At 36.3% G+C, this 13,653-nt stretch overlaps 1 protein-coding gene across 2 annotated transcripts in view; it reads right to left on the bottom strand.

Moving 5' to 3' along the window:
• The window catches only part of LOC123878001 (irregular chiasm C-roughest protein-like), a 173,462-nt gene that overhangs the window by 21,985 nt on the left and 137,824 nt on the right, over window positions 1-13,653 (bottom strand). For both annotated transcript variants that reach the window (XM_045924977.1, XM_045924978.1), the window contains 5 exons: window positions 11,733-11,835; window positions 10,722-10,855; window positions 7,526-7,649; window positions 3,996-4,141; window positions 82-235 (listed from right to left, as the gene is read on the bottom strand). In XM_045924977.1, coding sequence (XP_045780933.1) covers window positions 82-235; window positions 3,996-4,141; window positions 7,526-7,649; window positions 10,722-10,855; window positions 11,733-11,835 — 661 coding nt within the window. The remainder of the gene's footprint in view (window positions 1-81; window positions 236-3,995; window positions 4,142-7,525; window positions 7,650-10,721; window positions 10,856-11,732; window positions 11,836-13,653) is intronic.

Here is a 13,653-nt window from a genome sequence, read left to right as displayed (position 1 = left end):
ATTCTATAGTGATACATTAAAATACTAAGATACCAACAATGAAACATGATATTATCAAATTATAAGCAATCCCATACTCACTGGTGGGCCTCAGGACGATCTCCAAGGTATCACTCCCATAGTCATTAGAGACGTTGCATTTGTAAACGCCGAAGTGTCTGGACTGGCTCTCACGAATGGTCAGTGTGGAATTGACGATGCCACCCGCTTGTAAGTCTTCTCGGAACAAGTAATCCTGCATAGAGATGAGATTTGAATTAAATGTGACCTTAGTAGATATGGTGATTACTTATCACCATGATTTAGATAAACTTAGGAAGGTGGTGGGACTCATAATAGCTAAGCAAACACCTCTTCGTTATAGGTGTCACCGACAGTCTTCTGTGCAGGGCCTGCATGAAGGTCGACGAAACACCGACGCACGTGCTCCTAGAGTGCACGGGCGTGGCAGAACAACGAGTGCGCCATTTGGGATCCCCAACCTCACTTCATGAAGCCCTCGACAACCTGGGCGGTCTACTCGGCTTCTGGAGCAAGCTTGGATGGCTGATTGAAGACTTTGGCGAGGAGGGGCAACGCACGCACAACAGACGGAAACGTTTAAGTGCGGAAACCAGCCCAGAGAGAAGAAAGAAAGACAATTAATAACAACATTTATGCTGAGTTGGGACCTTTGCTTGGGTTGTGTCACACATGGTACAGTTTATTCCTCACTTCTTCTTCTTGAGTTCTTTTGGTTTTAATGCTCAAGTATTAGAAGCATCGGGATAATCAAACCCTTAGGTATAACTTGGTAATGTGTGGCACAGCTTTCAAAAATAAACATTTTTTTTCTTTCTTTTCAGTAGGCCACATTGGATAAGGCAATCAAATGGCCTACATTCGTAGCGCAAGTGGTATCACCACTTAGGTTACACAATATTCTCCAATTACTAATTATCGACAACCGTTAGACGTCCATTGCTGGGCATAGGTTTCTTATAGGAAATTTCATACGCCACGGACTTGCACCACACCTATAGGGAGGTCTTGCAATGCGGGTTCGCCATTCTAGCACCTTCGGACCCCAAGGTCTATAAATTTTACGAACTGAACCCTGCCCATTACCACTTCAGCTTCGCAACCCGCCTAGCTATATGTACACGGACAAAAGTAGCATCCCACCCGTTCAAATATTAATTTTCCTTGATGAATATTTTACAAGCCCGAAATCAGGTCAAGATTTAGCCACCGTATTAATCATCCCTTTCAATATTGATTACCATTGTTACAAATTACCCTTGTCTAATAACTTAATTACAGCAACTCATATCAACCTATCATGTACCAACGGTATCAATTTTCTGTCCCAATGCGTATACGTAATTAGTTAACACGTTCACTGCGTTACGCGGTGGATTAGATCTGATACGATACTGCCATTCAGTGCGGGAGCTAAAAACGTGTGTCGTCTCGTTTTTGCGAAGCAATTTTTTCGTACATTTTTACATTTTAGAATGAAAAGACTAATGTAGGCCTATATAATGACTTCTAACCTACTCAGATTTATAATAAAATCGTAAGAGATTTTTTCCACCTCAGACCGACAGAACAGCAAAATTTTACTTTTGGTGCGGTACGAGATGCATTAAATCTCTAAGCATCTCGGACGCGTTGAGTCGATGAATTATGACTAGTGTTGGGTTTGTTTTAACAAGTAACGAACGTAATAATTACCCTTGAATATGAATTTTAACTTGACCGCGCACAGGAAAAGATCAAGAAGAATGTTAGAACTATCTTTTAAGAATGATCTTCAAAAATCCGTTTAAAATGGTACCGAAAACTGATGATGGAAATAATTTTTGGAACAGCCGCAACAAACGCTTGGGTTGTTTTTAATATGAAAAACGAAAAAAAAAATAACCAAAAAAAAGTTTCTCGAAGATATTATTAATAATTTTACTGAAAGTTTGACGAATGCAGAACCGTGTCCTAATATTTCAAATACACATAAATATTCAATCGGGAATAAAAGTAAAAGATGCGTTGGTTGTTACGAAAAACATAGAAAACTATTATCAAGCAGAGAAGCAGAAAAAAAAACAAAAAAATTTAAGAGTTTCTGTCAAATGTGCAATAAAGCTTTGTATCTAAATTCAATGAAAAACATTAAAATTCTTTTTTTTTTGATTAAAACATTTCTCGATACTTTTTATTATTTCATTTCCCAGCCCTATTTTTTTATCGATATTTAAGAATTAAGTGCGATACGTGATCAAGATCACCTCGTATTTTTTTATCATTATGTGCGGTACGACATGAGAAACAACTCGTAAAAGTTTTTTACTTATTTTCTAGGTAAAATTTTAAAATATCTTTAGGCGGGGCGGATTACATACTAAAGAAACATTAATTTATCGATTGATTTGATTAAATTTTATTGGTCACTAAAATTCATAAAAATCTAGATGTTCAAAATAATCTTAGCATACGAGGTGCCTTACATCGCTTTCCGATCTAACGCAAAAACCAATACGCAGTGATTTCTGCCTCGTAACGCACCTGCTTATAGATAGCCAAAATTGTACCCGCAGTAAACGTGTTAATTTATCATTCAATTCGTATTTTTAATATTGGAAATCAAAATTTGATAAGTCATGCTAGAGCCTCAATAGCTCAACCGGTAAAGGAGTGGACTGAAAACCGAAAGGTCGATGGTTCAAACCCCGTCCGTTGCACTATTGTCGTACCTACTCCTAGCACAAGCCTGACGCTTAGTTGGAGAGGAAAGGGAATATTAGTCATTTAACATGGCTAATATTCTTTAAAAAAAAAAAAAAACAAATAAAACTTCTTAAGAGCCCGCTTCATCGAAGCGATAACTCGTTTGCGGGTGGAACCTAAAATAGTGATGTTGACAGTTTATGTATTTATGCGTGTCATCCTTTCTCTCTAACTGCATCTCACCACGAGATATTTAAAAAATTCTTAAAAAAAAATATTCTTTAAAAAAAAAAGGGTTCTGAGATATGGTTGCTAACTATAGACCTCACATATAATCTCAGTCACACAATGCTTCGCTCGGGGTTTTTCTACGTGATCAAATCTAAAATGAGGAGTTACGTAGGAGAACCAGAATAACCAACAAAGCTCAACGCGGTGCGAAGCTGAAGTGGCAATAAGTGACTTAATTCGAAATGTAATCATCGTCGTCATCGTCTTCAGCCGAAGTTCTCAACTGGACATGGTCTCTTGTACAGTCAGCAACAAAGCTAGCGCCCGTTAAGTACAAGCAACTATGGGCGGATGCAAACCTAACTTTGTTGCTGACTGCACAGTCACACAACGCCACTGTCTTGCAGTGCCTGAATTTAGCGGCTATCCGTTTGATGTCGTCTGACCTAGTGGTGGGTCATCCAACGCTTTCCGGTGTGGGGTCGCTATTCTAACACTTTTTGGGACCCCAACGTCTATCGATTGAAATGTCAAGAGAGCATTTTAGGGTTTGAACATCTTTGTATGGAGCCTGAAATACCTAAAAGTCCGCTATTTTGAAAAAAACTCGTTTTAGTGGCCAAAGATAAACATGTATCAATGTACATTGTAAGATATTTGAGTTCAAAATTATTAAGGGGCATGAGACGGTCCTGCCCGCGAAATTCAAATTTAATAATATAATCATTAATTCTAGTATCGACTATTCTCACAAATTAGTCGATACTAGAATTAATTTCTTAAACTGGACCCTTTCAAGTAAAGATTTTTATATAAACCTGTGAGGATGATACTGCCATTGTCACAGTTAAAATATCATAAGCTTACGTTGTCGTATTAGTTTACAAATTGCGAAAAACCAAATTAAATTTGAATTTCGCGGGCAGGCCCGTGGCTTCCACCTTAATGATTTATTTTTCTACGGTTTCAAACTCAAATAGAATTTAAAGCCGAATTCAAAATAGCGAACTTGTATGTATGCCAACTAGGTTCAATGCATAAATGGTTTATAAACTTACATGATCGTGGACCGTGTCAATTTCTTTGTCTTCATAAGTCCAGATGATGGTGTCTATTCTTGGTATGGAGAACGCTGCGCACTCTATGTTGACTGTGTCACCTTGAGACCCAAACTGTGTGTGATTGGAAATGATTTTTGGCGGACCTAAAACAAAGTACGTGTGACTTAGTTGTGACAATGCATATCAATCGACTGCGATTGTTAAGCAACGTTGACCCAAGTCGGTAACTGGATGGGTGACCGACTGAGGAGGTCCGTATTTGACTGTTCGTGTCCTCAGTGCTTCGGACAACACGTTAAGTCCCGGTTATTATCACTAACATGATTGGATACCGAATACACCTAATATTACAATAATTACTTTAACTGTTGGAAACCTTTTGGAAACATAATCTTCTTCAATTCTAATCAATTTATTTATTAAATCAAGAATACTCATAAATTATTCTAGGTCTAATAAATCAGTATTAACATCAATGTTATTAACTTTCAACTCATCAATTTCAGCTTTTGTGTTGAGTTGATGAAATTTTACTTTCTATTAAAGTTGTTTTATATAAGAGGTTCTCATGTTTACTCATTTTAATGGTTAGCATAGTTTTAATTTGATCAGATTAAAATAGTTTATACTAGAGGATGCCCGCGACTTCGTCCGCGTGGATTTAGGTGTTTAAAGATCCCGTGGGAACTGTTTAATTTCCCGGGACAAAAAGTTGCCTATGTCAATTACATGGACGAAAGCTACCTTGGTACCAAATTTCATACAAATCGGTTACACGGATGGGCCTTTAAGAATCCCGCGGGAACTCTTTGATTTTCCGGGATAAAAGGTAACCTATGTTCTTCCCCGGGATGTAAGCTAACTCTGTACCGAATTTCATCAAAATCGGTTAAACTGTTGGGCCATGAAAAGGTAGCAGACAGACAGACAGACACACTTTCGCATTTATAATATAAGTATTGATTAGTTGATCCGTGAAATTCGATATACCTATCTACGTATACATAATATTATAATAGGTACCTATATAGCTCATGTTAGTTCTGGATAAAAACATCTTTCTAATTTTTTAATGAGTTTATCAATAACGAACAAACAAAAACAAATGATTTATCTTTATAATAGTATAGAATCATAGATATAACAGCCACCGCTTTGTATTATAATATTTATCAAGGATTTTTAAAAGTTTTTCAATAATCCTTACATTACTAATTAACTTATTGTGAAATATACAAAATATATGTAACATTTTAAGTAGGCGTATTTTACGGGCTTTTTGTTATTTTTCAGATCTTACAAACATAAATTATAAAAAATGTAAAAAGTATTTGTTGTCTTGAATAAATAATATCAAAGTCATATCGATATTGTGATTGAAAATAAATAGTAAATCGAGGTGGGCATTTTTTAAAGAAAGAAATGTGAAAGAAATGGTCCCAATTATATTGCCTCTTTAGAAATACCCGAATAAAAACGTTTTTTTCACGAATGTGGAAAGGAAATGTGGTTAATTTGTCCTAGATTCCATTTCCTTAAATGCCAATGATATTTGTATTCAATAAGTGTATTACAATTCCGAAATAGGGTGGCCTAGTTTCGCCTTATATTATTAAGCCTTGGTCATACAAAGCGTGACAGCGGTATGTCTAATGCAGCTCCCAGATATATTTATTTATTTTGATACAAGTGAGCTCTTAACCGCGGTTTCATCTGCTGGTAAGTGATAATGCAGAGAAGATGGAAGCGTGATACGAAGCGGTATGTCTAACGCAGCTCCTAGATTTTTTTCGAAACAAGTTAGCTCTTAAATCGAAGGCTGTGTTAGTCATTCCGATCATTCTACTTCGAGCATAGCTCATTCCATCGCCCGCTGAATGACTGAGCTTTCTTATACTTAATGTATGTAGAATGATCCTGTATAACTGTACGAAGACTTCGCGGAATAACTTGCTTTAGAAATAAAACGTACTTAGGCGAATTTAATACCTAGAGCATACTCTACCAGTTAACCTTTGGTAATGAGGGCAGGCTGATTGAAACAATGCGTAAATAACACGAATGGAGTAAAAGAAAAAGCAAAATACTTAATAGGCAATAGAGTGAAATATAACATGCCATATGTAAATACCAAAAAACGTAAAAATTTAGTTAGAAGTATATACAAAAATAGATTGAACACACTTTGCCGTTGTTCGTCTTATTTGTCCAGGGCTTTACGGTACGATTGGCAAGTTTAGGAACGAAGATCCAAGTCATTTAGTTCGCTCCAATTCCCCATGACAGAAATTGAACATGGGTTTATTTTGTTATTCTATATGATAGTGGCTACTATTCTCTGTCCACGGAAAGAAGTTAGTATAGGGGTCTCTCTCTGTTACGTAAGCCCATACAAATGACAGAGACAAAAAATTTCAGGGGGTGTTAACCATTTTGAGACACCATCAACCCATCATTCACATCAACTAACATGTTTTCAAAAAACATTCGAAGTTCAATTCGAAAGTGTTTTCAAAAAACATTCGAAGTTCAATTCGAAAGTGTTTTCAAAAAACATTCGAAATTTCAATTCGAAAACATAGTTTCGTTTGTGATTGGTTGTTGACTCATTTAGTTAGCACCCACTGCAATTTTTGCCTATATCATACCTATTTTGTATGATCCTTTGCGCAAAAAAGGAGCAAATCTGTTAGTTTCTCTTCTGGTGTACAATGAAGCATATTTAATTCATTCATTCATATTTCCGAGTATACACCCTATGGTGGCTGTTTTAGGGTGTATAACCGAAATAAGCTCGCATGAATTAGCCAGTCTATCAATAAACCCAACTTTACAGTGGCCTTTTTTAAAAATTCAGATACTAAGTTAGCCCTTGACTGCCATCTCACCTGGTGGTAAGTGATAAAGATGGAAGCGGAGGCCATCCTTCGGTTTTTACACGGCATCGCACCGGAACGCTAAATCGCTAGGCGATACGACTTGCCCAGGGTGGTAACTAGCCACGGCCGAAGCTTACCACCAGACCAGACCAATTTAGAAATTATAAGATTCCAAACCCCAGCCGGGAATCAAACCCGGGACCTCCCACTAATAAGACCACAGAGCTTACCACTGCGCCACGAAGGCCGTCAAACGCCTAAAAATAAACCGTCATTAACAGGGCTCTCTCCGTCACTCGCTTCATACAATCGTAGTTCCGATTTCATTTGAATATTAAGCAACCAAAGTCCATGAAATTTTGCAGACATATTCTAGAAACTAATATCTGTAGTAAAAATATGTAGTTTTAAGATTAAAGGGGCTCAAAGATTTGTATGTAAATTTTTAAGACCGCGTAACTTTGAAACCGAATATTTTAACAGAAATCTGGAAAACCACAGACATAGATATTAGTTTCTAGATTCTAGAATATGTCTGCAAAATTTCATGGACTTTGGTTGCTTAATATTCAAATGAAATTGGAACTACGTTTGTATGAAGCGAGTGACGGTGAGACCCCTCTTAAAACTTCCGTTCCTGTTTCTCACCTTTGATAAATATAGACGCCTCAGTCTCGATTTCAGGGTATCCCTCAACGCTCGCCTTACAAAGGTACCGCCCTGAAGTGTGTGTGTCCACGGTTAGCGTCAGGTTTGGCGTCCGGCCCACGCGCTGAAACAAACAATTCTTTAGAATATTGTAGATCTTATTGATCGAGCGATCGATAATAACCTTGTGAGCGGAGAACCTTCTTAATCCCCTTCAGATAACCCAGAGATACTATACCTACAGAGATATTGATTGCCGAAAGCGAAAATTCGAAATCCGCACGAAACTGAGTTGATTTAGTATTTAACAAGTGTAAATTAAAAATTTATAACACCCTGACAAGTGAAGGTTGCAGTAACTAGAAAAGAGCTGATAACTTTCAAACGGCTGAACCGCTTCTTGGATTATAGCTAAGAACACTCTCGATCAAGCCACCTTTCAAACAAAAAAAAACTAAATTAAAATCGGTTCATTAGTTTAGGAGCTACGATGACACAGACAGGTACACAGATACACACGTCAAACTTATAACACCCCTCTTTTTGGGTCGGGGGTTAATAAAATAAATAAATTTATTGTTAAGTTTTTAGCTTTATTTCGTAGAAAGTTCAGGCGAGCATATGAATCGTCTATGATTTCCCCATACTTTGTCAGATAAACAAAACAAGTTTTACGAGCTGCGACTCCGCGTCGAGTTAGGTTTTCCAAAATCCCGTGGGAATTCTTTGATTTTTCGGTATAAAAAGTAACTACGTTAATTCAGGGTAGAGTATATCTACATTCCTCAACCAAATCCATCCAGTTGTTTTTGCGTGAAAGAGCAAAACATACAAACACACACACACAAAATTTTGCCTTTATAATATTAGTGTGATAGTGTGATATGTACAGACAGACATTTACCACTGAGTAGTAATTATAATTCAAGTAAATGCCTACTGTACCTCATAAGTGGAAAAAAATGACGTTAGCGTGTATAGAAAAACCTTGATAAAGCTCCTAAGTGAATGTTGGCGAACGTGTAGTTAAAAAGTCATGTTTAGTTTTAGGCAACCTATTATTTTTAACCCCCGACCCAAAAAGAGGGGTGTTACAAGTTTGACGTGTGTATCTGTCTGTGGCATCGTAGCTCCTAAACTAATGAACCGATTTGATTTAGTTTTTTTTTTGTTTGAATGGTGGCTTGATCGAGAGTGTTCTTAGCTATAATCCAAGAAAATCGGTTCAGCCGTTTGAAAGTTATCAGCTCTTTTCTAGTTACTGTAACCATCACTTGTCGGGGCTGTTATAAATTTTTAATTTACACTTGTCTATAATTTGTTTTATAAATAAGGTTTCTAAATAATGCAATCTTACCTTACCTAGTGAATAATGTTTGGAGAATTCTGAATTAAATTGGGGGTACTCTTTTGATTTAAAAAACGTAGCATTTCAAGAGGAGATCATTCGTGTGACCTCCAAATAAACGTAGTTTGGTGTCTCATTTGATATTATCCAATCAATCACATTAATCCATACTATAATATTATAAATGCGAAAGAGTGTCTGTCTGTCTGTCTGTCTGTCTGCTACGCTTTCACGGCTCAACCGCTAAACCGATTTTAATGAAATTTTGTACAGACTTAGGATATATTCCGGGGAAGGATATAGGCTACTTTTAATCCCGGAAAAGAAACAGTTCCCGCGGGATTCCTAAATACTCATCCACTTGATTGATTTGTATGAAATTTGGTACCGAGGTAGCTTGCGTCCCTGTTATTAACATAGGCAACTTTTCATCCCGGAAAATCAAATAGTTCCCACGGGATCTTTAAATCCTAAATCCACGCGGACGAAGTCGCGGGCATCCTCTAGTGTTGCAATAAAAAAGAGATACTTAATATTGGATTCGAAAACGTATCTACAAAATTCCTACAAAACTCGGGGTTAACGCAGTTATCTATTGATAAAACAATTTTTGAGACCGAATGAGTGGTTTCCTGCCTACATTCAAACTTACAAACCCTACAAATTCAAAATACTTTTATTCAATTAGACTTTTACAAGTACTTTTGAATCGTCAAAAGCATCTACCACTTGTAATATTAGTGAAGTGTACATAAACTAGTGTATAGGTGAAACTTGTACTAAATACCTCTACAAACTCTTGAAATACAAGGTACAGTATGTAGGTAAGTCTGTTGGTAATAAATCTGCGATATTGAATGGAGCCTCTCTGAAAGTTATCAATTTGAACATTGCAGCATTATTGGAGCGGAACTGAACTGGTACTCAGAATGTAAAGGCTCTCATTAATTCTCTAGTACCTAGTCAAGAATGTTGCTTATTAGCTCAGAACGATCTTATTACGATATACTAGCTGGTACCCGCGACTTCGTCCGCGCGGATTTAGGTTTCCCCAAAATCCCAAAGGAACCCAATGATTTTCCGGGATAAAAAGTAGATTATGTGTTAATCCAGGGTATAATCTATCTCCGCTCCGAATTTCAGCTAAATCTGTTTAGCAGTTTTTGCGTGAATGAGTGACAAACATACACACATACGCACATACACACAAACTTTCGCCTTGATAATATTATATAGTGTGAGTGTGATATCTACTTTAGCATGGATTTCGATTTCGATGGATTTGTCGATGGATGAATGTTCCAGTTTTCTTTAAATTCGCCTATATACCTGAGAGTGCCAACGGGCCCCTACTACTAAGCCTTCGCTGTCCAAAAAGAATGATTTTGACTTTGATTATCGGTTCACTAGATGATACGTGCGACTTCGTCCGCGTAGATATACAATGATTACAAAATCCCACAGGAACTATGGATTTTACAAGGATTACGGGATGAAAAGTAGAATATGTGTTGATCCAAGCTATGATCTATCTTTATTCCAAATTTCAGCCAAATCTGTCCAGTAGTTTTTGCGTGAAAGAGTAACAAACATACACCCACACACACCAACTTTCGCCTTTAAGATTTCCCACAAGATTTTTAAAGAACCCTAATCCATGCGGATGAAGACTTAGAATAGAATAAAATAGAACAGAATATATTTTTATTCCAGTAAACTTTTACTAGTGCTTTCGAATCGCCAAAATAATGTACCACTGATTCGGAATGCCTACCGAGAAGAACCAGCAAGAAACTCGGCGGTTGCTCTTTTCATTTGTAGACATCATCTAGTGCTATAGATACTTACGATATTAGTGTCTTCTTCATAGTGCAGCCATCTTATTTCCGGTGCTGGAAACCCATCGACATCACAGCTCAGTGTCACTTGCTTGCCCACTTCCGCTTCTACGTCTTTCGGGTAGCTCCTGAATGACGGGGGATCTACGGAAAAAATCTTTCTTTATTGGTCTTATTTCTCATTACTGAGGGTCGAGACCCCATTCCATTATAATGGTACAAATTCTCTTGGGATAATATTGCGATTAATTCCTAGATCATAAAAATATTAGAACGGAAAAAATATAGGAATATTATTTTTGTTTTATATATTTGTCTAGTTCATTAATAATTAATATTATATTTGCAAAATAACAGATCACAAAATATGGAAATTAAAGTCTCTTTAAATGGCATATCGTCACTGAAATATTTGTTAATTTTACAGAAAATTTAGCAACGCAAGTTGCAGCATGAAAAACATTTTCTTGAGAAAGGTGCACTTTGGCTATAATAACTGTACCTAGCGAGTTACGTTTTCTTTTAAGAGGGGTCTCTCCGTCACTCACTCCATACAAACGTAGTTCCAATTTCATTTGAATATTAAGCAACCAAAGTCCATGTGCAGACATATTCTAAAAACTAATATCTATGTCTGTGGTTTTCCAGATTTCTGTTAAAATATTCGGTTTCAAAGTTACGCGGTCTTAAAAATTCACATACAAGTCTTTGAGCCCCTGTAATTTTAAAACTACATATTTTTAGAAAAATCTAAAACACCACAGGCACAGATATTAGTTTCTAGAATATGTCTGCATTTCATGGACTTTGGTTGCTTAATATTCAAATGAAATTGGAACTACGATTGTATAGAGTAAGTGACGGAGAGAGCCCTGTTAGGTATTTGTAATAATAATACTACGATACTTTATTATAAGAAAGTTATAAAAAACATTACACTTTTTAAGCACGATTCTACAAAATATTTATTAAATTTCTATTTTTTTATTTAAACGGAAAATGCACAAGGAAATAAGCTCACAAGTAATCTCGAGGATTTCTGTCTCCTCGCTTTTTCCGACCTCGTTGAAGACCATGCACTTCAGAACTGCCCCGTTGTAAGCGCGGGAAATGTTCGTTATTTTCTGTAACAAAATAACATGCGTTATTAAAATAGCTAAAAGTTGTATTAAAAGTGTTTTTTTTAGGGTCCCGTACCTCAAAAGGAAAAATGGAACCCTTATAGGATCACTTTGTTATCTATCTCTGTCCGACCGTCCGTCCGTCGTGTCAAGAAAAACTATAGGGTGCTTCCCGTTGACCTAGAAACATGAAATTGGGCAGGTAGGTAAGTCTTATAGCACAAGTATAAAGGAATAAATCTGAAGCTCCGTGAAAAATTTCAGTTTTCAAGATTCAAGAGTTTGGGCTGGGCGTTGATGAGTCAGGATTTTTCTTTTTATACTCATATTAGCTGATGCTCGCGACTTCGCCCGCGTGGATTTAATTTTTCCAAAATCCTGTGGGAACTCTTTGATTTTCCGGGACAAAAAGTAGCCTATGTCTAATCCAGGATAATATCTACCTCTATTCCAAATTTCAGTCAAATCCGTCCAGTAGTTGTAGAAGAAGTAACAAACATACATACACACAAAATTTCGCCTTTATAATATTAGTGTGAAAGTGTGATTAAAAAAAAATATTAATTTCCAAACCATAGAACTTTTGGACGAATCTCTAAAAAACAAACAGAATTCGCGAAAAAATCAGAAACAAATTAGCTTAGTTAATTATTAAGAATTAAGGCTTTATTTCCTGAAAATTCGAAAAATATTCACTTTTTATAAGCACAAAGTAGCAGCAGAGTGAGTAATCGAGGAATCAAGTAATTGAAATATTAAAAAACAGTTCGCAAAACTGTTAAACTGAGAAATTAAAAGTACTTATAATTGCAAAATGAAATTTTCGCGACGAATTTTTCGAGTTTAAATCTCTTTAGCGACAACTTGACAACTTCCGTAGTACGGCTTAGTTCAAGAAAATACCTTTGGAAATTGTTTTATTTTTATTCAATTAGGGTAAATCTTTTGTTTTTATCCTATGACAACTTGTGTTGTGTCGCAAAGTATTTTGGCGTAATCGTCATATAGGTATATAAAAAAGCATTAGTAAATGTTACTACAAAATAAAATGTATATATATTATGTGTACTTGTATAATCTAGGAACGGAAGACCGACCAATCCTATAGTGTCCAATTATTTTTAAGGGTTCAAAAGGAAAAACGGATTACCCTATAGGATCACTTTGTTGTCTGTATGTCTGTCTGTCTGTCCGTCCGTCCGTCCGTCTTGACTGTCAAGAAAACCTCTTCTTAGGCCTTATAGCACAAGTAAAGGAATAAATCTGAAAACCGTAAAGTGGTTACATTATTAAACAAAAATTATAAAATGTGTTTCAATTTACAAAGTAAGATAACTATACCAAGTGGGGTTATCGTATGAAAAGGCTTTACCTGTACCTTTCTAAAACAGATTTTTATTTATTTTTATGCATAATAGTATTTGATTTAACGTGCAAAATGTCGGAACAAATACCCGCGTACGGAACCCTCGGTGCGCGAGTCTGACTCGCACTTGGTCGGTTTTTTTTTTCAGAAATCCTTAGGTACCTATCGGATGTCTACATAATAGCTATCTGCATGCCTAGAAGACTAGAACACTGCTAGTACTGAAATAGCATAATATTATAATAAGCAATAATTATACTTATTTATATCAATAACTTGGAAATATAGAGCAGAATTGTGAAACTACCGTATAAAAACTTTAATTGTTAAATTAAATTCTCGAGGCGAATTTTCGAGTTTAAATCTCAATCTCTTAATAGCGACAAGTTGTCAAGTCCCCCGTAAGAAGGCTTAGTTGGGCAGCGTACATTCGAGAACTGTTTTATTCAATTAGG

The sequence above is a fragment of the Maniola jurtina genome, chromosome 25 (assembly GCF_905333055.1).
Source record: "Maniola jurtina chromosome 25, ilManJurt1.1, whole genome shotgun sequence".
Classification (NCBI taxonomy): domain Eukaryota; kingdom Metazoa; phylum Arthropoda; class Insecta; order Lepidoptera; family Nymphalidae; genus Maniola; species Maniola jurtina.
Note: the sequence above shows the minus strand (reverse complement) of the source record. Positions and strands in the feature narration are given on the sequence as shown.